Source organism: Halichondria panicea, chromosome 15 (assembly GCF_963675165.1).
Source record: "Halichondria panicea chromosome 15, odHalPani1.1, whole genome shotgun sequence".
NCBI classification, from domain to species: Eukaryota; Metazoa; Porifera; class Demospongiae; order Suberitida; family Halichondriidae; genus Halichondria; species Halichondria panicea.
In genome coordinates, this window is record NC_087391.1 from 1039150 (window position 1) to 1064113 (window position 24964).

The 24964-nt window shown below is 39.2% G+C and overlaps 3 protein-coding genes across 5 annotated transcripts in view; 2 read left to right on the plus strand and 1 right to left on the minus strand.

The window, feature by feature from the left end:
* The window catches only part of LOC135348925 (maleylacetoacetate isomerase-like), a 30705-nt gene extending 5779 nt beyond the window's left edge, over positions 1-24926 (minus strand). Inside the window, exons 1-10 of one of the 3 annotated variants that reach the window (XM_064547316.1) lie at positions 24785-24926; positions 24625-24676; positions 24451-24518; positions 24319-24399; positions 24187-24267; positions 23378-23425; positions 23247-23325; positions 23097-23149; positions 22997-23046; positions 22637-22777 (exon numbers count right to left, since the gene is read on the minus strand). In XM_064547316.1, coding sequence (XP_064403386.1) covers positions 22648-22777; positions 22997-23046; positions 23097-23149; positions 23247-23325; positions 23378-23425; positions 24187-24267; positions 24319-24399; positions 24451-24518; positions 24625-24676; positions 24785-24805 — 663 coding nt within the window. In that variant the 5' untranslated portion in view covers positions 24806-24926 and the 3' untranslated portion in view covers positions 22637-22647. Of the gene's footprint in view, positions 1-1629; positions 1680-1732; positions 1786-1862; positions 1933-2538; positions 2620-8524; positions 8679-8887; positions 9050-22636; positions 22778-22996; positions 23047-23096; positions 23150-23246; positions 23326-23377; positions 23426-24186; positions 24268-24318; positions 24400-24450; positions 24519-24624; positions 24677-24784 lie in introns of those variants that run through there. The other 2 variants (XM_064547317.1, XM_064547318.1) reach the window with 2 other exon arrangements.
* Positions 1-24964, plus strand: part of LOC135348790 (kinesin-like protein KIF16B) — a 149112-nt gene that overhangs the window by 114523 nt on the left and 9625 nt on the right. The gene's annotated exons all lie outside the window — the stretch shown is intronic.
* On the plus strand, positions 14597-22667 carry LOC135348763 (uncharacterized). Its single transcript, XM_064547081.1, has 4 exons — positions 14597-14891; positions 18719-19024; positions 19087-19356; positions 19448-22667. Exons 1-4 carry the CDS (start codon positions 14639-14641, stop codon positions 22579-22581), a joined length of 3963 nt encoding a protein of 1320 aa, XP_064403151.1. The 5' UTR covers positions 14597-14638; the 3' UTR covers positions 22582-22667.

Below are 24964 nucleotides of genomic sequence, written 5' to 3' on the forward strand. Positions count from 1 at the left end.
GGTTTGAGAGCTGTTTGAAAAAACTGTGGAACTAGGTAAGTTTCCCTCAACATGCTGAACAATGCTGTACAATGTAATTGCACCGCTATTGTATTGTAGCAGGTGTCGTACAGTACACAAGCGAGCATCTGTACAATGTAATTGCACAGCTATTGTATTGTACCAGGTGTCGTACAGTACACAAGGGAGCATCTGTACAATGTAATTGCACAGCTATTGTATTGTACAAGATGTCGTACAGTACACAAGGGAGCATCTGTACAATGTAATTGCACAGCTATTGTATTGTGCCAGGTGTCATACAGTACACAGGGGAGCATCTGTACAATGTAATTGCACAGCTATTGTATTGTACAAGGTGTCCACCATTGCTTTTCCTTATCAGCATTGTTAGTATTGTTATTGTTGTATCTCAAGTGACTGTGGTTACATGCAATAGTGAGTTTGCCTCCTGTGTACAGATTATTGGTGTTGCGTACGGTGTTGCGTACTCTTCCTCTTGGTCTTACCTGTGTTATATGACTCTTTCTGTAGCTAGAATTCTTTGCTTTCGGCTCATGTACTTTTCATGCACTGGCATTTGTCATGGATCACAGCAAATACTTTTCTTATTTCGCCCCATAATAATTATAAGTTTCATCGCAATGCATACTTTGTTCATGCTATGACTGATGTTATGTACCTAATCTATACGCACTTAATTATTCTTATACTTGGTTATAATTCTACTGGCTTTTATGTGACATATTTTTCTACTTCGCTCATGCAGGTGATGCTGAGAAGTCAAAGGCAGTATCTTGCAATTGCAGTGATCTGAGTGCAGACTTGCTATGTTTAACTATGTTAAAAGAAACCTTTCACTTTTGTATATCCTTATCGTTTGTTTAGATACAATTTTAATACTGAATTGATGTATTGTTGTTTTTAATGTTTGAAATTAATTTAGCACAATACAATCAGCACAGATGTTTCAGCACATTAGAATTTAGCACATGTGCCGGTTTTGACACAGTAAAAATGACATATATTAAATTTGACACCCGTGTTAGTGTGTTAATTTTTGGGAAAGCAGTTTGACACGCGTTTGCATGCTAAATTGACACCTTTCATTTATGTGTGTATAGCTATACGCCTGGTCATCCCGGGTTGATCCTGGGATAGTAGCAAGGTATCTAGTACTCCCGGGATACTTGGACAAGCACCTATAGCTATACGCCTGGTAATCCCGGGTTGATCCTGGGATGGTAGCGTGATACTTAGTACTCTTGGGATACTTGGACAAGCATGTGGCTGTACGCTTGGTCATCCCAGGTTGATCCTGGGATGGGGATACTTGGACAAGGATGTGCCTATATGCGCCATGCGCCTGGTAATCCCGGGTCGATCCTGGGATGGTATAGCGTTATGCCTTCATGCTTTGGTGGTCTAGTGGTCTGTCTATACATGCATGCATGTGTGCACTATGTACAACATTTAGGAACTAGGGACTTAGTGGACATGTCTCGGCGTCTCTGGCCAACCCTCTAAACTTTCAATTCATTTTTCCTACTCAGGCAATAATAATTATAGGAAAGAGTCACTCACCTATAGGCTTAAGAACTAGGAATGGCAAGTTAAAGATGCACGTACCTTTTAGCGTTATTCACTTGAGGGACAAGACAGACGTCCGCCATTGTCACCTGAGGGGATAAGCTTACACAGTTCAGTATCAGTGGCAGTGTAAAACACTCACCTCATCCCCCACACAATACTTCCCAGCCGTCTTCTGAAGCACCAGCTCCAAACCTGCATGTGAATGTGATTAATAAATTGGTCTATCAATCATTACCAGCATACACAATCCTAATGACTGTATTAAACACTGTCAAATCCTTTGGTGATCCAGTGCTTGCCCCACTCTGATTTATTTTCATCTCCAACATACCTTAGATTCTAAGATTATAACATAGTTTAATATTTAGTAACCATAAATACTTGTATGGCTGGATCCCACCAGCAATATTATACTGGATATTGCAATACCTGACTTGAGAAAACACACGGATACTAATAGGGGGGGTCCATGCATGCGTAGTATAGTATGTAAGAAGAGAAGAGTGTCGAACTACTGATAACTCTACACACACAAAATAACATGACTCGCACGTGATGAAGTATTCTAGTAATCTCTTAGTAAAATAATGTTAACCGTGAGGATGTGGTAATTGACATCTGATTCTAGCTAGTCGTTGCATTCAACGTTCAGAGCTGCTCACTGCACACTGATAGGGACAATTAATCTCTTCACAAAAATCATCTTAATAGAGACAATAGTCGGGTTGGTTGGTCCTCTTCACTTCCACTCTTTATTCACTGTTAACAAATTGTATGCGTTGCGTAATGGATGACATTGTGCAACTGCAAGCTTGTGCAAACGTCATCAATTCCGAGTTGCATGCTCATGTGCCAATTGACAGGATGTAACGTTACTTTGTGTACAGTTTTTGTGTAGAGCTATCGGTAGTTCGACACTGATTAATATTACAATGGTCACCTCACCTTTGCTCTCTTGGCAGGATATCTGTGGGGAACGAGGTACGGTGGGCCTCTCGTCTCATCAAGGTACTCGATAATGACCAGCTGGGTGGGTGAGGGGATGAACGTGATATAGTATAAATGAGCAGTTAACGCACACACCCTGTGAGGACTAGTTACTTTTTCTAGCTCTGTTTAGCAAAGACGCAGTTCTGTTCAAGGAGGCCTTCCAGACAGCTAGGAAGAGTGGTAGACTCTTCTTATACATTAGAGTGAATAACTTCCTGAGTGTCGAGTCTAAGCATTAAAAACTTGAGTGATCATTAGCTTCTTTATTTTCAGCAATGACTTATTGTAGAACAAAAAGGCAAGACTTTGTAGCAGATGATATGCCTGGTCCATATTATCACACTAACAACCCACAATAACACATCATGCCTTTCCTATAACATCTGTAGCCTTACAGTGTAGTGTGTCGTCAGCTGCTTATCTCTATATTGACTTGGCTTGACACAATAAAGGGCGTAAGCCAAAGCAGGACTCAGTCATCTTTGCAGTAGATCTACATAGCCTCGTTCCCGGGCCGACTTGCCTCTAAAATAACGTTAGGTCGTGACCTAGTTGAGCGTAGTCCAACTATAGTCGTGACCTAGCATTATTTGCACAATGATGTAACATGGACTGTATACAATTTCAGAATACAAAATAGTAGGCCTATACATGTTTATTGACAGTATCCACATATATACGGATTATCCCCTTTTTTGAGGTAATGTACGTGCACCAAGCGACTGATCTGAGTTTCGAGGGCGGCCTTGAATTGAGGCTAGTGAATAACAAGAGTCTAGCCAACATGGCCACCACTATGAGCCAGATCTATGACCAGGAGAGGGACATGGATGGATTCCTGTACATGGTCTATGCCTCTCACGAATTCTTTATCTGAACAGTTATAATTATTAGCATTGTCGGATGATTTTAGGACAGCTTCACACAAAGATGTTATTTTGCCCACTCTTTGTTACCTTATCACGTTTGATAAGTATATGTAATACTGAAGTATGCACTTCTTTGTGTAGCTGTTATGACTGTGTTGTGCCAATAGATCACTTCATAAAAAAAAGCGTGTTGATTTCAAAATTTACACAAATCAGTTAATAGTGTCCAACCACAAAATGTATAATTATGGGCTGTACAATTCACGTACTGGTACATGTACCCTTATTAATTAACATCCACATCCGGTACTGGAGTTTGCAGAGTCTTTGCAACACACCAGTAAAAGCGTAGAGCGTTACCCGTTCCTTATATGGATTTTGTGTACACACTGTGGTCTGTTTTACTACTTAAATGTATGAGCATTTCCCACATAAGGAACCACAGTGCTCAACACTTTTATTCATGTGTTGCAAAGATTCTGCAAACTCCAGTAGCAAAACTTAGTGTGACGTCATAGTCAGATTTAGGATTGCTGAGCTGATTACTTGCATGCTAGTGCAGTGCTGAGCAATGGATGATATTTCAACTTGGAGAGCTCGAATTGGTCTCTATTGTATCAGGGTGCGCAGTAGAGGCCTGAAGAATAGGTCACCCAGGTCTTCTGTCCCGAAAGGAGGGCTTTATAGTGATGGAACTGGAACTCTTATTGTGGTGCTGGGCTTGTTGCACATTGCAGTGGTCTTATCATCATTGTTAATATTGTCTGGAGATGTTGAATTGAACCCTGGTCCTGGTAATACACCAGATAAAGAAACAGGTAGGCTATAATTATAGGCATTAATATGGTATATACTAATTTGTTCCTACAAGTCATTAGTTTAATTAACTATATATCATGCCTCGTGAAGGAATTATCGTATTCAACATAAAATGTTGTGTTTTGGTCAATTATAATGCTATGAAAACGTAATGCGATTCATCTTATTTCCTCGATTAAACGGCGCAATTTCAATGGGGATTGTACAGGCCTCAAATAAAGGCCAATATTGTGCGGTACAAATTATTTTATGCATAATTATGGTATAGGTATACAGCATTAGTTATGCATACATTTCTAGCACTACGCTTAATACAGGTGAAGGAATTGTTTTAAGTCTCGCAAACTTGAAAGACATCATCAATCAGTTGTGGGATGCTCGTACTGAGTGGTTCAAGATGGGAGTTAATCTTGGGCTGACACCAGTGGATCTGAAAGCCATTGAAATGAAACATCGAGCTAGTCCTGACTTGAGTTTTCAAAATATGTTAGAATTTTGGTTGAAGAATACCGAAAATCCAACTACGTGGAAAGACCTTTCGAATGCTTTACATGCTGTTGGAATGGTTAGAATGGCTACCGAAATCGAAAGAAAATACAATATCATTCCCTTGAAAGAAATAGGTGAGTTGATTTATAGTAACGCGAGTCATACTTAAACATAATTATATAGGTCCCATAGTCGAAGATCATGTAGAACATCTAATAAGCTCAGTGCGAGAGATAGTTCAATTGCCAATGGACGACTGGTTTGAAGTTGGGCTGAAACTTCAGCTTAGTGAGGAGACTCTTAAGCAGATTGAGAGAGACTATTCCCAACATGAGAGAAGGAAATCTGAAATGCTATCAAGATGGTTTCAGTCCCATCCAGATGCATCATACGAAGAGCTGATAAAAGTTCTTGCTTCAACTGGTAACAAATCTGTGGCTGAGGAGCTTTGTTCCAAACAAGGTAAAACTATATTGGATGTAGTACACCTGTGATGATGGCAGATGGTGCATGGAAGAATACCAATTGTACTTGCAAAAGTGTGTGTAGTAAATTGATTATGTGATCATTATACTTATTAGGTATTCCAGCAGAATTGGCAAAATGTGAATTTATTTCAAATTGTGTAAAGGAGTATGCTAGATACCTTAAAGAAATGTACTTGAGTGAGCCTATTATGCAAGAAGATCCATGGCCGCCTCCTCCAAGTGAGGAATTCACTAAACTTACTCTTATTTTAAAGACCAAAAATGGAAACGATAGCAATGAGCAAATAGATTTGGAAAATATTTTCGAAGGCTTGGAGAAACCTTTTAAGATACTCATAGATGGAGATCCTGGCTCAGGAAAGTCAACTCTATGTAGGAAGATTGTTCATAACTGGTCTAAAGAGCAAACGGCTCAAGATTTTAACTTAACTGTTCTCATCCCTTTAAGAGATCCAGAGATAGTTAACTCAAATAGAATCGACGATCTTTTTTACCACGATGATTCTGATCTTCAAATGAAAGTAGTGGAGCATGTTAGGAAAAATCAAGGTGCTAATGTTCTCCTCATATTTGATGGCTATGATGAGCTTTCTCACAAACAAAGAACGAAACATTCACTATTTCTACAAATCTTGCAAGGAAAAAAACTAGCGAAATGCTCTGTACTTGTAACTTCCCGCCCTCATGCCTCACAAAAAATAGAGAGCTTGCATACTTTAAGTCAACACGTTAAATTATTAGGGTTTAGTGAAAGTGACATCATGAACTGTATTTCTTCATCAATACATGGCGAAGAAGGAAATAAACTGCAGTATCTGTTAAGTTTTGAGAAGCTTGAGCTACTAAAAGTTTGTGAGAATCCTTTAATTTGTGCCATTATCATTTTTGTATATAAACAAGGAAAATATGACTTACCAATAACCCTTACCGGAACTTACGAACATTTTATTTCGAATGTTCTCACCAGGGAAGCTGACATACAAGGGATCGAATGTAAGTCAATGCTCGAACCAGACCTTTTAAATTTGTGCAAGCTTGCATATGAGAATAGTTTTAATGACAGAGTTGTACTTGAGGATGAAGAAGTCAGAAAACTCATTGGTCAAAATTTTAAATCACTAGGACTACTCACCGCCTCTAAAGGCTTCATGAGTCGTGGCCGAAAACTGAATTATGCTTTCACTCACCTGACAGTACAAGAATATCTAGCTGCTAAATGGATTTACGAAACACTGTCCCCCTTGGACGCTAGTAATTTCTTAGCTTGTAATGTGATGGATGATCGCCTTAGGTACACACTGCTTTTCCTAGCTGGTCAATCCAAACTACATCATCATTGTTATGAACATGTCATTTGTGACAAACAGCTAGATTTGTGCACGTTCGAGGAAACAACAGATCATAAGGCATTTGTAACAAAAATAATGTTGATATATGAAGCCCAGAATACTGTATTGTGCCCTCTTTTATCGTCATTGATTGAAGGGAGAGTACTAAAGATAATGGTATCTGGACTGAATGAGAAGTTATCCGCTTCTTTAGCTTTCTTCATTGACAAGAGTTGTTGTACGTGGGAGGTCATTAATCTGACGCTCATTCATTCAAATTTTGTCCAGTTCGTGAGGAATTTTAAAAGCACTAACGAGTTGACATCTGTAAAAAGCCTTGTTCTAAATCACCAACCCATTCTCACGGACTATGGCTACTGTACTATTAATCACATAAATATATTGCTATGCCAACATGCGTTCTGTAATGTAAACAGCTTGTCAGTTACCAGTCCAGTTGATGAAAATGAATGTGCAGACCAGCTGGATGTTCGGGACAAAAAAATGTTAGCAACGGTATTAAGAATTCTAATAATGATGGGGAAAATACAACATTTATCTCTACAAGGAGTAGTTGGTGCTACCTATCGTTTACTACAGCTTCAGGATTTAATCGCTGATAACATGAATTGTCTTGAGTCTCTGGATATTAAGTCATCTGAGCACCGCCTAGAAATATTTGTGGCATTGGGCTTTGCAGCACGTGAACGTTTGCAATTAATGAAAAGTATGTCATTGCAAGTAGATCTACGTCTCCCAGCTGAAATAGAACATGAAGTTGACACAGTATTAAGATTTACTGTCACAGAAACCTTTTTTAACCTTGAATCTCTCATTTTAAGATCATGTTTTAATACAAAGGGTCCCTTGGATTTTAGTTCCAGCCCAACATTATCTCAATTGTTATATGGGATCGCTATGAATCGTACTTTACAGAGGGTAACCCTAGGAGATATGGATATTGATCCAGAAGGTGTGTCTTACATTCTTCAAAACAACCACACATTACACACATTTAATCTCGTCTTTGTTGAGCTGACCAAAGAACTGATTTCATCACTAAGCTGTGGATTAAAGAAAAATAAAAGCTTAAGAAATCTTTGTATTATAGATCCTCAAAATCGAACTGTTGGATCAACCGTTGCTGTATTTATGGCTGCATTTTCCGCTGCATCATCACACATTGACAATGACTCAGATTGGGACTCAGATTCAGAAATGGATATCGAAGCAAAACTCAAAAATCCCTATCATCTTCTTCTGGATTCAATTGTTACCAGTAGATTGCAGTCAGTAGTACTAGATTTTAAACCATTAAACTTCTTCCACAATTCTGCCAAATTCTTTAAGCATTTAATCCGAATGCTCATCAAGGACAAAACCTTAACACGATTCACTCTAAATTTTTCGTACTACTCTGAAGAACATCTAGCTGAAATTGCTCGAGCTCTTGTGATAAATGGGGGAAAAAATGAAATTGATTTCACACTTGGGAATAGTCTAATGCCATCTATTTATTCCAGAACTTCTCTTTCACCAATCATATCAGCAATGACTGGAAATAGACGCCCTGGGGATGATGAACTCCCTATAGTACAGGACCAAGAGTTGCTAATTCAACAAAAAGTGGACGAGTTTAAGGAAATTATGTTGAAAAACATGCTAAAGACATTTGTGTTTATTTTGACCATACGTAAACAAAAACAAGATAGAATTTTAGAACAATTAAGCTTTGATTTGTTAACGTATTCTATTCTGAAAGTTCTTCACAAACGCATCCACAGACAAACGGTATTCCTCGATATATGGAAAGAAACGAGGATGCTAAGAAGTCTGCTGAACACTCTCTCATTCATTCTAATGCTGCGTAAACAGAGACAACAATTATTCCTTGATACCCTTAGATACCATGTCATGTACATTCCAGAAATAGATCATTAAAAATTGTATTGTGTATAAACAACACTGTTGAATGTATTATTAGTTTGTCTTTGGAGGTGTGTCGGGCTGGTTGTCAGGGTGTGACTTGTGATAGGTCTCCAGAGTCTCCAAGGCAGAGCACACTCTAGTGATGGTCGGGTAAACACTCATCAACTTTGAACCTGGGAGGGGTTGAATTGATGTTGGACATTGGCACTGTAGCCATGCACGCATACGAAGGAAGTCTCTTTATACTCCCTTGACAGAATGTACTGTATATATACTTATAGTTATGGCATGAACCAATTAATTTTTCCTGCTCAGGCAATACCTAGGATATAGGAAAGAGTCTCATCGAGAACTAGGAATGGCAAGTTAAATATGCACGTACCTTTTAGCGTTATTCACTTGAGGGACAAGACAGACGTCCGCCGCGCCATTGTCACCTGAGTGGATACATTATACAGTTCCCTATTAGTGGCAGTGGTACACAGACTCACCTCATCCCCCACACAATATTTCCCAGCCGTCTTCTGAAGCACCAGCTCCAAACCTGCATGTGAATTAGATGGGCGTGGCCCGCTTCCAAAAGGGAGACGGACGGGTTAAGGTTGCAGCAGAGGATCTAGGAGGTACGACAGGCGCGGTGCAGCTCAGGCAATTAACAATAATTATCCGCCCACGTCGTATGTTTTTGCTGAGAGTAATCTAATCAGAGGCTAGCTGCACCGCGCCTGTCGGACCTCTTTTGGGTTGCAGCCCTATCTAGCATTCGTTCTGCTGCACCGCGTACTAACTATAATATTAGCCGCGCCTCTAACCACAAAGCTCAGTTTGCTGCTGAGAAGGGGAGAGGCTGGGAAGCCAACAAATGCATTACGTAAGGGCTATACAATCTGATTGGTGCTAATGCATTCCTGAATGCAAACTACTTACGTAATGTAAGCAGTCTGCAATCTGATTGGTGCTGCATGTTTTTCTGCACAAGAACGAATGCTATAGATAGGGCTGCAACCCGTCTCCCTTTTGGAGGCGGGCCACGCCCATCTACATGTAAATGTGATTAAGAAACAGGTCTAGCGCCCATTACTACGCATACACAATCATAATGACTGTATTAAAACTGAACTCACTGTCAAATCCTTTGGTGATCCAGTGCTTGCCCCACTCTGATTTCTTTTCCGTCATCTTCAAAATACTTTAGCACTTTTAGATTCTAAGATAAAAACTGATTATAACATAGTTTAATTTAGTAACCATAAATACTTGTATCGGCTGGATCCCACCAGCAATATTGGACCTGACTTGAGAAAACACACGGATACTAATAGGGGTGCCCATGCATAGTATAGTATGTAAGAAGAGAAGAGTGTCGAACTACTGATAACTCTACACACACAAAGTAACATGACACACACGTGATGAAGTATTCTAGTAATCTAATAATGTTGACCGTGCATGAGGATATGGTAATTGACATCTGATTCTAGCTAGTCGTTGCATTCAACGTTTAGAGCTGCTCACTGCACACTGATAGGAGACAATTAATCTCTTCACAAAAATCATCTAAATAGAGACAATAGTCGGGTTGGTTGGTCCTCTTCACTTCCACTCTTTATTCACTGTTAACAAATTGTATGCGTTGCGTAATGGATGACATTGTGCAACTGCAAGCTTGTACAAACGTCATCAATTGCGAGTTGCTCATGTGCCAATTGACAGAACGTTACTTTGTGTACAGTTTTTGTGTAGAGCTATCGGTAGTTTGACACTGATTAATATTACAATGGTCACCTCACCTTTGCTCTCTTGGCAGGGTATCCGTGGGGAACGAGGTACGGTGGACCCCTCGTCTCATCAAGGTACTCGATAATGGTCAGCTGGGTGGGTGAGGGGATAAATGTGATATAGTATAAATGATAAGTTAATGCACAGACTCTGTGAGGACTATAGCTAGTTACTTCTTCTAGCTCTGTTTAGCAAAGAAGCAGTTCAAGGAGGCCTTCCAGATAGCTAGAGTTGCCAGCTAAAAAGAGTGGTGGACTCTTCTTATACAGTGGAGTGAATAACTTCCCGAGTGTCGAGTCTAAGCATTAAAAGCTTTCAGAGTGATCATTAGCTTCTTAGCAATGACTTATTGTCAAACAAAAAGGCAAGACCCACAAGAAAACATCATGCAACATCTGTAGCCTTACAGTGTAGTGTGTCGTCAGCTGCTTATCTCTAATGACTTGGCTTGACATACAAGTAATAAAGGGCGTAAGCTAAAGTAGGACTCAATCATCTTTGCACATATAGCCTCGATCGTTCCCGGGCTGGCTTGTCTCTACTAGGTCATGACCTAGTTCGGCCTGTCACCTCGCTTGCGCATGCGCACCGAGGCATAATTAATGGCTGCATTTATAGCAGAGGAGAGGCTCATTCACTTGAACCTACTTCCACTCGATCATGTATCATTTGGAGCTATTGGATCTTGTATTTTTTGTGACATCTTTTTCGTTTTGACATCAGTAAGTATGTCTCTATCTCTACTGGGAAAACTATAGGAGCTCAGACAAAACAACCATCAAATATAAGTTTGCCAGTTCAAGTAAACACCATCACTTCTACTTTAACAGGATATCCCGATTATGGAACAATTTACCTTCGACGGACTTAACACTTTCACCCTCAACAATTAAGCACAATCTGAAACAATTCTTCTGGTTTCACTTTATCTCAAACTTTAACTCGGACAGCCCTTGTTCATATCATTTATAATCAAAGCGCTAGCTAGTAAACATAAAATAATTAGTTTTTGGTAACCTGTTGCATGAATCAGGATTACCCTCAGCATCACTTATTTTATGTCATTTTTTCAAATCTATCACTGTGTCTATTGCGGCTGTAAAATCATATTGATTGATTGATTGATTGATTGATTGATAGTTGGGCGTAGTCCAACTAGGTCACGACATAGCATCATTTGCACAATGATGTAACATGGACTACAATTTCAAAATACAAAATAGGTTTTACTGACAGTATCCATAAATATACGGATTACCCCTTTTTGAGGTAATGTACGCGAATGCGCACACAATACCAAGTCACTGATCTGAGTTTAGAGGGCGGCCTTGAATCGAGGCTAACTTTGTAGTTGCGTGTATCCATTAGGTGTGTAGTTTCACCAACTGTACACACACACAGAAACCGTATGGGCCTTCTCATACCCAAGCTTTCTACCTGCTGGTGAATAACAAGAGTCTAGCCAACATGGCCACCACCATGAGCCAGATCTATGACCAGGAGAGGGATTTCCTATACATGGTCTCTGCCTCTCACGAATTCTTTATCTGAACCGTGGCAGTTATAATCAGTTAAGCATAATTGTCGGTTGATTTTATGTCAGTTTCACACAAAGATGTTATTTTACTCACTCTTTGTTACCTTGTCACGTTTGATAATTAAAGTGTGCACTTCTTGTGTAGCTGTCATGACTGCATGTTGTACTGGTCATCATTTCTATCCAATAGATCACCTCATAAAAAACTTGTTTATAGATTATGAATCTCAAAATTTACAACATCGACTGTATGGGCTTGCATAGATACTATAAATGAAAGCACCGCAGGTGCTGATGCCTCGGTGGAGGTGCCAAAGCTACATAACATAAAACTACTAATAGCTAGCTTTTATTATACACACATTGATTATGATGAATTTTGCTGCATGCAATCAACCGAATAGTGGGTAATGATCGACCATGATTGTTGTTAAAAACGATCGATGCCAAAAGTTCAAGTCTAAAATTAATGGCTGCAAGTCAGCAGAGCCTTGCAGCTCTCTGCTTAGCCTCTACACAGGCTCTCCTTTTTCTGTTCTTTATCACAATCGTTCAATAAGATAAAATACTGTATTATTCGTTCAATGAGATAAAATACGGTATTAATTGGAGGAATAAAGAAAGAAATAGACGTAAAGTTAGGAAAAAGGAGTGCATCGGGAAGTCGTGTGAGGGTAGAAGGGTGGTAGAAGGGTGAAAATGAGCGTGGGCATACTGAGCTACAGTGCAACAACCAAAGAGAGTAGATTTTTTTTTATATTATTTTTTTTCACATTTTGTGGCATATCTTCTAAAGTAAAAGTGATCTGATCTATTTGAGTGCTGCAGGTACTGAAAGTTCATTTATTGGCGCTTCCATTGGACCACCACCTGTTACATCATATGACATCATCACTATGAAATGGCTGTCTGAAGATGTGTACCTCCGAAAATATGTTAGGAATAGAAGTAGCTTATTTGTTTGAGTTAAGATCTGAAATTTATTGTGTATGATGTACCTGACTATATTGCTCATCTTTTGAGCTTCAACGGAATTCTTTGCTAGAGCGGCCCTTCTTGTCAAAAATGGTGATTTTGCTCCGTTTTGCTACTTTTGCTGACGTATGCAATGATATTCATTGATTTGTGACATCACAAATCATCTTGTTGTTATTTGCTACATCCAAAGGTCATGTGATGTCTACCTGCAAATACACAGTTGGTGTTGGTCATTCTGTGTCACAGGGGCGTGGTAATTGAGCTTACTACGTAGCCAAATCGCCCCAAAAGTCATAAAAAGCACTGTTTTTGACAAGATGGGCCGCTCTAGCAAAGAAGAGGCTAGCCTTACTCCTGTAAGTTAGTACAGATGAAAAGTACACTATTGTAGTACATGCTGCTCAAAAATCAGACCTTAACTAATATAAAATCGAAAGTTGTATTCCTAACATATTTGCCACCAAAAAACAACAAAATGCAGTATTTCTCAGAACTTACTAGTAGCCCAGACTTCCCTTGAAGCTCAAAAGATGAGCAATATACTCAGGTACATGCACAACATATTTCAGATCTTAACTCAAACAAATAAGCTACTTCTATTCCTAACATATTTTCGGAAGTACACATCTTCAGACAGCCATTTTATACTGATGATGTCATGTGATGTAACAGGTGGTGGTCCAATGGAAGCGCCAATAGTTGAACTTTCAGTACCTGCACTCAAATAGATCATATCACTTTTACTTTAGAAGATATGCCACAAAATGTAAAAATATGTACCAAAAAAAAAAAATCTACTCTCTTTGGTTGTTGCACTGTAGAGATGTTGGACTGCCCACGCAGAGGTCTACGACTAATAAAACTTTGCCTGCAGCAAGCTGGACATGGACTTGGAACTGGAAGTTTGCAAGCACTATAGCTAGCTATACCTTAGGCTTAGCTAGATGATCTACTAGTCTAGATTGTGTGTTTAGATTCTATCACTATTACCTTTTCTTGTGTCTTTCTACATGCTATAGTAGAATAGCTTAGTCATCATTATCATATAGCAGGTAGCTACTGCCACCAGAGCTGGCCACGCTGGTTCTCTGATCTGACTGCAGCACAGCTTGGTGGTTGTCTCAGTGCAGTGCAGTACAGTACAGTCTTACTCTGAATGCGTGGCAGAATACCTTACGTCACGATTGTGGGCTACATATCGCCCACGTTCATAAAAATCCTTGTGGATCACGCGATTTCCCAAACCAGGCCTTACTTTTTCTTAACTGTACGCCCATTTCTTTCCTTGCTGCCTCACTATGTCTTGTTTATGGATGAACAGTGACAACAGCAAGAAAAAGTAAGGCCTGGGAACGAGGCTACTCTCTGCTCACTCTTGCAGCTACCAATAGCTAGCGTTCTAGTGCAGAGCTAACTACTAAGTAGAGTAGTAACACTCGGTGAACAAGTTTTGCTACGGACTCTTCTGAAAAGGCTGCAATAGCATTCCAAGTAAGCAAAACTAGGCATAACTCGAGAACGAAGCATTATTTTGCAAATCCACGAATTAAAATCCAAGTAAACATGACTAGAAGCCTATAGAAACTCTTACTTGCACTTGATTCATCCTTGAGCAGCTGTAGCGGTCTACACACACACACACACACACACAGACACACAGACACACTACCGTATACCTCGCTTGCGCATGCGCACCGAGGCATAATTAGTGTAATTTATAGTATCTATGGGGCTTGTATGCAAAGGATGGAATTCATGCACCCCACATCTGTTAGCAAAACTTAGTGTGACGTCATAGTCAGATTTAGGGGCATTGCTTACTCGATCTAGTGCTAAACAATGGATGATATTTCAACCTGGAGAGCTCGAATTGGTCTCTATTGTATCAGGGTGCGCAGTAGAGGCCTGAAGAATAGGTCACCCAGGTCTTCTAGATCTGTTCCAAGAGGAGGGCTTTATAGTGATGGAACTGGAACACTTATTGTGGTGCTGGGCTTGTTGCACATTGCAGTGGTCTTATTGTCACTGTTAATATTGTCTGGAGATGTTGAATTGAACCCTGGTCCTGGTAATACACCAGATAAAGAAACAGGTAGGCTATAAAAGCTACTAGATCTAGTAATAATTGTACTATTAGTTATAGCATAATGATGGATATAATTATTATATCTATGGTCCGGTAGGCCACACCAAATCTACTTGTTTCTCATTCAATGCGGTCTGGCAGCCGATGTAATAATGTGTAACAATTATGTCATTTCCTTACAAAAAAAGCACAGAGCTGTTATAGCGGAATCTTTGTTGGAACAAAACGAGGTAGACTACACACACTGACAGTGAAAAGAAAAAGTCATTTACAATTATTATAGATCATAGTGTTTAGATCATTGTTTAGTATAAGGCCAAGAGTATATGATAGAGAAAAAAGTATCGAACGTAGGCATACTGTACATCAGATGTATGCGGAAGAAAGTAGATTACATCACCCACGCTTGGATTGGTCAGTGTGCAGCTTGTGACAGATACAGGAAGTCACGTTACTCTCCGCATACATCTGATACACAGTATGCCTACGTTCGATACTCTCTCTCTCTATCATATACTCTTGGTAAGGCCAAGCCAACTTGATTACATGCTTCACGGGTTTCTTTTTGTGAAAGTCAAAACAACAAACCCACAACCATCCACTCCATACCCTTGTAAGGCTTATTTGTTACCACAACATACCAGGGAAGCCTAACAGGCAGAAACTACTGTATAGCAGGTAATTTTCTTGAGGTAAAAACATTCGTTATTTTCGTGGGCAAGCTGACCTCCACAAAAATGTTTCCCTGCGAAAACATATAGGCGTGGTTTAATGCAAGCAATAAAGTCAAACAAAATTTTTTACTCAAACATTTTTTTTACTACACAAAAATTACCCGCTATATGGTAATCATTTCATGGATATTATTTTCATGGTTGCTGCTTGCACTGCAGGTATAAAGATAGTCAAGGTCGCTTCATTTGTGGGTAAAATATTTGTTGTTCAGTGTTCAACCACGAATATTTTGCCCCTCGGAAATTACCAGCTATAGAGTAAACAACCGATTATCGAACACGTACTATTTTCTAACGCTTGTTCTCAAGGATAACGGCTCAGAGCACTAAGCTGATAATACCTAGGTATAGACAAGGTAAATCTCTATTCAAGTCCAAACTCAGGGCGGCCAACAAAAAGCTTCTTCAGCGGAGTGACAGGGCCAAACACTCAACTAATGGAACAGATTTAGTTCGAACATAGCCACCATTCTTCGAACTCTCTCTCTCGTATCAACAGAAGGCTCTAAGCAGCTAGCTACAATGCATGACCGTAATCTACAACTAGTAAACTATGTACAGCTCTGATTTCGAGGTCTGACTGCAAACCGTTAGATAATGGTGGCCTCTTGAAAAAGTCCAGTATTGCCATCAAAAAATCCAAACGATTAATACCTTTTTATTCATAATCTCCATTTTTTCCCTAAAGTTGCATTCTTACGTCATGGCTACACTGGAGATTATAAAGAAAAAAGCAATAATCGTTCGGATTTTGATGGCAATACTGCACTTTTTCAAGAGGCCACCATTATCTAACGGTTTGCAGTCAGACCTCGAAACCAGAGCTGTGCATAGTTTACTAGTTGTATTACGGTCATGCATTGTGCTTAGAGCCTTCTGTTGATACGAGAGAGAGAGAATTTGAAGAATCGTGGCTATGTTCGAACTAAATCTGTTCCAATACCCTGTCACTCCGCCGAAGAAGCTTTTTGTTGGCCGCCGTGAGTTTGGACTTGAATAGAGCTTTACCTTGTCTATACCTAGGTACTATCAGCTTAGTGCTCTGGGCCGCTGTCCTCGAGAACAAGCGTTCGAAAATAGCACGTGTTCGATAATCGGTTGTTTACTCTATACTATATCTCCACTCTCCCTTAATTTTTATAATAATTTTTTTACTGGCCTGCCTGGTCTATAAATTAGAAAGTTCGTGAAACATGGAATTAAGTTAGCTTGGCCTAAGTATAGGATATACCACACCTAAGAGGAGGCCGAGTAGGTGTGGCATATCTGACTTATACCACGTGACCGCAGCACTATAAAAGGACCTCCCCCTAGCAACAATTCAATCACGATGCAGACTGCAAAAAGAACAAGACTATGCCGGATTTTGCAGCCATCAAAGAGCTAGTTGAGCAACATGTTGACTCCTACAGATGCTCAAGAGCTTCCTTGGTCCAAGCGTTGACCATTCGACGTCCCTTACTGGAGTTGCAAGCTCTTCTTGGATAAAATGTATCTAAACCGCGCCCATGGACCCATGGAAGCTTAGCCATCTTGTTGGAGAGCACCTTCCGTGTTTCTGCCGTCGCTTTGAGTCTTAATACCGTCAAGCATGGCTCTCTTCTCTTTGCTTACTTTCTTGAACAAATGAAAAAACTAAAAAAACAACTTGCATGCCTGGGGCTGTATGCTAATATTCTATATATCCTACAGCTGTTGACCAATGAGATCAATTTGTGGTGACGTAAGTGTGGTATAAGTTTAGTTATTTTGTTACTTAAGGTTACGGTAAACCGTTTGCTCATTAATTATTCATAAGCTAGATCTAGTGATCTTTTCCAGCTAGAATAAGCTGCATGGAAGTCCAGCTAAAACGCAGTAGTCGTTTCATGGCTCGAATAGACATTTTTAATAGATAGCTTAGATGCAGTCTACTGTAGCTGAAGTATATGCAGGGCCACACGAAGAGATATTAAAATGAAAGCACCGCGGGTGCTGTGATGCCTCGGTGGAGGTGCCAAAGCTATACATAATATAAAACTACTAATAGCTAGCTTTTATACACACATTGATTATGATGAATTTTGCTGCATGCAATCAACCGAATAGTGGGTAATGATCAATCATGATTGTTGTTAAAAACGATCGATGCCAAAATTAATCCAAGGCTCTCTGCTCACTCTTGCAGCTACCAATAGCTAGCGTTCTAGTGCAGAGCTAACTACTAAGTAGAGTAGTAACACTCGGTGAACAAGTTTTGCTACGGACTCTTCTGAAAAGGCTGCAATAGCATTCCAAGTAAGCAAAACTAGGCATAACTCGAGAACGAAGCATTATTTTGCAAATCCATCCAAGTAAACATGACTAGAAGCCTATAGAAACTCTTACTTGCACTTGATTCATCCTTGAGCAGCTGTAGCGGTCTACACACACACACACACAGACACACAAACACACTACCGTATACCTCGCTTGCGCATGCGCACCGAGGCATGAAAAGGTTACTGAAAGCTCACAAGAGGCTGTTTTCCTTGGCTCTGTCAGCCATTTTAAGTTTTATTTTGTGAGAGTTTCCTGGCCTGGAACGAAAAAACGCTTCGTGTAGCCCTCCAGAATGGTAAGAAGTATCCTATAAGAGCAAGAACACAGAGCTAGAAGTATTTTTGGAAGCATAAAATGACTACTAGTTTGTGTTGTTTCTAGAGCTTCCACTGAAAGATATTTTGAAGATTGATCCTGATTGATACACCGATATATTTATCATGTGTGTGCTTCAAACTTCTCTCGTGGCATTTTATAGTTTCACAAAAATCATTATAAGAAATCATGAATATATTCATGAGCAAACTGTTTACCGTAACCTTAATAATAGAACGGTTGTGAACAGCTTCCTTACCTTAGAGACGATGGATGTGTATGACATGTGTGTTTTGCATGGGCAATTTTAGTGGGGTCAAAAATCAAATGCTAGTGCGTAACGCAGTAAGAACATTTGCCTTCTAGCACAAGGGAAGAAATAGCAGTAGGATATATGAGAAACAAGAAATTGAATTTTTGGAGTGACCTAATGCCTTGTGAAAGAACAAATTCAATAACTGCTACCTTTATTAATAATTACAGATAAAGGAATTATTTTAAGTCTCGCAAACTTGAAAGACGTCATCAATCAGTTGTGGGATGCTCGTACTGAGTGGTTCCAGATAGGAGTTAATCTTGGGCTGACACCAGTGGATCTGAAAGCCATTGAAATGAAGCATCGAGCTAGTCCTGACTTGAGTTTTCAAGATATGTTAGAAGTTTGGTTGAAAAACACCGAAAATGTAACGACGTGGAAAGATCTTTCGAATGCTTTACATGCTGTTGGAATGGTTAGAATGGCTACCGAGATCGAGAGAAAATACAATATCGTTCCCTTGAAAGAAATAGGTGAGTTGATTTATAGTAACACATTGTATAATTATTATTTTTATATACATGTATACATGTAGGTCCCATAGTCGAAGATCATCTAATAAGCTCAGTGCGAGAGATAGTTCATTTGCCAATGGACGACTGGTTTGAAGTTGGGCTGAAACTTCAGCTTAGTGAGGAAGCTCTTAAGCAGATTGAGAGAGACTATCCCCAACATGAGAGAAGGAAATCAGAAATGCTATCAAGATGGTTTCAGTCCCACCCAGACGCATCATATGAAGAACTGATAAAAGCTCTTGCTTCAACTGGTAACAAGTCTGTGGCTGAGGAGCTTTGTTCCAAACAAGGTAAAGTACACACATATATAGTACGCCTGTGATGATGGCAGATGGTAGTGTGTGTATATATTAATTGATTGTGTGATCATTACTTATGTAGGTGTTCCAGCAGAAATAGTAAAATATGAAATTGTTTCAAGGTATATAATGGAATACACTAGATACCTTAAAGAAATGTACTTGAGTGAGCCTATTATGCAAGAAGATCCATGGCCGCCTCCTCCAAGTGAGGAATTCACTAAACTCACTCTTATTTTAAAGACCAAAAATGGAAACGATAGCGATGAGCAAATAGATTTGGAAAATATTTTCGAAGACTTGGAGAAACCTTTTAAGATACTCATAGACGGAGATCCTGGCTCAGGAAAGTCAACTCTATGTAGGAAGATTGTTCACAATTGGTCTAAAAAGAAAATGGCTCAAGATTTTAACTTAACTGTTCTCGTCCCTTTAAGAGATCCAGAGATAGTTAACTCAAATAGAATCGACGATCTTTTCTACCATGATGATTCTGTTCTTCAAATGAAAGTAGTGGAGCATGTTAGGAAAAATCAAGGTGCTAATGTTCTCCTTATAATGGATGGCTATGATGAGCTTTCTCACAAACAAAGAACGAAACACTCACTATTTTTACAAATCTTGCAAGGCAAAAAACTAGCTAAATGCTCAGTACTGGTAACTTCCCGCCCTCATGCCTCACAAAAATTAGAGAGCTTGCATACTCTAAGTCAACACGTTAAATTATTAGGGTTTAGTAAAAGGGACATCATGAGCTGTATTTCTTCATCAATACATGGCGAAAAAGGAAAAAAACTACAGTATCTGTTACGTTTTGAGAAGCTTGAGCTTCTAAAAGTTTGTGAGAACCCTTTAAGTTGTGCCATCATCATTTTTGTGTATAAACAAGAGAATTATGACTTACCACTAACCCTCACTGGAACTTACGAATATTTTATTTCGAATGTTCTCACCAGGGAAGCAGACATACAAGGCATCGAATGTAAATCAATGCTCGAACCAGACCTTTTAAATTTGTGTAAGCTTGCATATGAGAATAGTATCAATGACAGAGTTGTACTTGAAGATGAAGAAGTTAGAAAACTCACTGGTCAAAATTTTAAATCACTAGGACTACTCACTGCCTCTAAAGGCTTCATGAGTCGTGGCCGAAAACTGAATTATGCTTTCACTCACCTGACGGTACAAGAATATCTAGCTGCAAAATGGGTTCACGAAACACTGTCCCCCTTGGACGCTAGTAATTTCTTAGCTTGTAATGTGATGGATGATCGCTTTAGGTACATACTGCTTTTCCTAGCTGGTCAATCCAAACTACATCATCAGTCTTATGAACATTTCATTTGTGACAAACAGTTAGATTTGTGCACGTTCGAGGAAACAACAGATCATAAGGCATTTGTGACAAAAATAATGTTTATATATGAAGCTCAGAATATTGTATTGTGCCCTCTTTTATCATCATTGATTAAAGGGCGAGTGCTAAAGATAATGGCATCTGGAATTAATGAAAAGTTATCTGCTTCTTTAGCTTTCTTCATTGACAAGAGTTGTTGCACGTGGGAGGTTGTTAATCTGATGCTTGTTCATTCAAATTTTGTCCAGTTTGTGAGCAATTTTAAAAGCACTAACAAGTTGACAATTGTAAAAAGCTTTGTTCTAAATCACGAACCCATTATCACAGACTACGGTTGCTGTACTATTAACGACATAAATAGATTGTTATGCCAAGATGCGTTCTGTAATGTAAACAGCTTGTCAGTTACAAGTCCAGTTGATGAAAAGGAATGTGCTTATTTTTACGTTGAGGAAAAACAATCAGCAATGTTTTTAAGAATGCTAATAATGATGGGAAACATACAACATTTATCTCTACAAGGAGTAGTTGGTGCTACCAATGATACATTTCATGATTTTATTGGTAATAACATGAACTATCTTGAGTCTCTGGATATTAAGTCATCTCAGCAGAGCTTGGAAATCCTTTGGGCATTAGGCTTTGCAGTTCGTGGACGTCTTCAAGTCATGAAGAGTTTGTCATTGCAGGTACTACTCCCATCTGAAATAGAACATAAAGTTGACACAAGATTAGGATTTACTGTCAAAGAAAACTTTTTCAACCTTGACTCTCTCATTTTAAGATCATGTTGGAATACAAAGGATCTCTTTGGTTCGAGTTTCAGCCCAACATTGTCTAACTTTTTATATGGGATTGCTATGAACCATACTTTGCAAAGGGTAACCCTAGGAGATATGGATCTTAATCCAAAAGGTGTGTGTTACATTCTTCAAAACAACCACACATTGCACACATTTAATCTCGTCTTTGTTGAGCTGACGAAAAAACTGATTTCCTCACTAAGCATTGGCTTAAAGAAGAATAAAACCTTAAGAAGTCTTTGTCTGATAGATTTTCAAGATCGGACTGTTGGAGTAGGCTCTGCTATATCTTTTGCAATCACCAATGCTAGAACCGTTGCATTAACATGCGTTTCTGATTTAGAAATGGATATCGAAGCAAAACCAGAAAATCCCTATCATCTTCTTCTGGATTCAATTGTTACCAGTAAATTGCAGTCAGTAGTATTAGATTTTGAACCCGGAAAATTCTCTTTTAATTCTGCTAAATTCTTTAAGCATTTAATCCGAATGCTCATCAAGGACAAAACCTTAACACGATTCACTCTATATTATTCGTACTACTCTGAAGAACACCTAGCTGAAATCGCTCGAGCTCTTGTGATAAGTGGAAAAAGAAATGAAATTGATTTCACACTTGGGAATAGTCTAACACCATCTATTTATTCCAGATTTTCTCATTCACCAACGTCAATATTGAATGGAAATAGACGTCCTGGGGATTACCAAATCCCTATAGTACAGGACCAAGAGTTACTAATTCAACAAAAAGTGGATGAGTTTAAGGATATTATGTTGAAAAACATGCTAAAGACACTCGTGTTTATTTTGGCCATACGTAAACAAAAACAAAATAAAATTTTGGAGCAACTAAGCTTTGATTTGTTAACGTATTCTATTCTGAAAGTTCTTCATAAACGCATCCACAGACAAACGGTATTCCTCGATATATGGAAAGAAACGAGGATGCTAAGAAGTCTGCTGAACACTCTCTCATTCATTCTAATGCTGCGTAAACAGAGACAACAAGTATTCCTTGATACCCTTAGATACCATGTCATGTACATTCCAGAATAGATCATTAAAAATTGTATTCTATATATAATTATAAGTTTGTGTATAACAACACTGTTGAATGTATAATTAATTATTATTTGTCTTTGGAGGTGTGTCTGGCTGGTTGTCAGGGTGTGACTTATGATAGGCCTCCAGAGTCTCCAAGGCAGAGCACACTCTAGTGATGGTCGGGTACACACTCATCTCAACTTTGAACCTAGGGGGGGGGGGTGAATTGATGTTGGACGTTGAGTGTTAGTAAATTAAAAAACTATAGCTATGCATATAGTTTAGAACCAAGGGAATAGATCCATGCACTTTCTGACAGAATGTACTGTATACTTATTGTACATAATAATTATAGCATAATCATTTTTCCTGCTCAGGCAATAATATAGGAAAGAGTCACTCACCTAAAGGCTTAAACTAACCCTACCTTTTAGCGTTATTCACTTGAGGGACAAGACAGACGTCTGCCATTGTCACCTGAGGGGATATACGCAGTTCAGTATCAATGGCAGTGTAAACAGACTCACCTCATCCCCCACACAATACTTCCCAGCTGTCTTCTGAAGCACCAGCTCCAAACCTGTACGTGAATGTGATTAAGAAATAATGGTCAATCGATCATTACTACCACTCCTGTTACTACGCATATACAATCATAATGACTAAACTGAACTCACTGTCAAATCCTGTGGTGATCCAGTGCTTGCCCCACTCAAATTTCTTTTCATCTCCAACGTACCTTAGCACTTTTAGATTCTAAGATTATAACGTGGTAGCTTAATTTAGTAATCATACAATTAAATCTTACCTGTATCGGCTGGATCCCACCAGCAATGTTACTAGATATCGTCCTGACCTGAGAAAACACAGTAAGCATGATGGATACTGATAGGGGTGCCCATGCATAGTATAATTATTATTAAGAAGAGAAGAGTGTTGAACTACTGATAACTGTACACAAAAAACATAACTCGCACATGATGAAGTATATTGTAGTAATCTCCTAGTAAATGGTAACCGTGACGTTTTAGGGGTGCTGTAATTGAACAATGACATCTGATTCTAGCTAGTCGTTTGTGTTCAACGTTCAGAGCTAACGGATAGGAAACAATCTTTTCACAAAAATCATAGTCGGGTTGGTCTTCTTCCCTTGCACTGTTGCAGTTCGCGACCAATTATACTCTTGGTATTACAATTGTTCACGCTCAATGTACCTTACTTTAAATTAGCATTTATTAGAACCTTATTAACACCTTAATAAATACTACTACCTTAACCATGATTTGATGTTGATGTTGATATCATACTCTTCTCTAACAATTCTCATTGTTAGTGCTCCACTTCCTCCCTTTGTTGTTGTGCGAGCCTCTGGGGCCCTGCTCCACGTATTTAAGGTTTTGTTTACCTTTTTTGCCTTACTTCACTTTAACTTCGTTTTACCCTGTATTGTCAGTTGATGTTTTGCTTCTCAATCTGGTTAAGCTACACTGTGAAGTCAATTTGTCTATAACTAGTTGTTGTTGCCTATAGCTAGGAGCCTGTCTCTAGCTAATTTGTCTAGCCTGTCTAGAATCCCTCTACACCAAGATAAGAGCTCAACAACAATGGCCCCCTCACCCGTGCTCTCTTGGCAGGGTCTCCGTGGGGAACGAGGTACGGTGGACCCCTCGTCTCATCAAGGTACTCGATAATGGCCAGCTGGGTGGGTGAGGGAATGAATGTGATAGTATAAATGAGCAGTTAACGTACAGACTCTGTGAGGACTAGTCCGTCTATCTCCAAGGTAGGTACCACACACTGAGGATTCAAAGCTTTGTAGGTGTCAGTAAACTGTCAAAAAAACGTCTCATAATTAAATTTTACACATAAATCATTAATTACCTGCTGTCCGCCATCTTTCACCAGATGAACAGCCTTGTACTCATACTCTATACCTTTTAGCGCAAGAGCTGCACTGAACAAGATAACATTAAAACAGGGGCCGTGGGCTTGACTATGTCTAGGGATAGCGGGTGGACCAGTAATTATTAGGTAGCTAGACTATTACCCTCTCACCAAATCTCACTCTCCAGGAGCAGGAGCTGGGGTAGAACGAGTGGAGGATGGGCTGGAGAGGGGTATACAGGTGTAAGGTCTATGTACGTCAGACGATTCAATGAATATGTGTGTTTACTATAATTATATTGACTAGACTGAGCATTAGTTTGTACCATACCCTGATAGTTTGAGCTGCCATCTTTTAATATTGTCTGTGTCTCACACACACCTTCCTTGCAGCTAGTGTCACTGTGGATTTCAAGAGGTGTTCCAAGCCAAATCAATGCTTATTGCTGACTCAACAAACAATACCATACATTCTTCATAAAACCTCAAATGTAAAAATAATAATGGACCG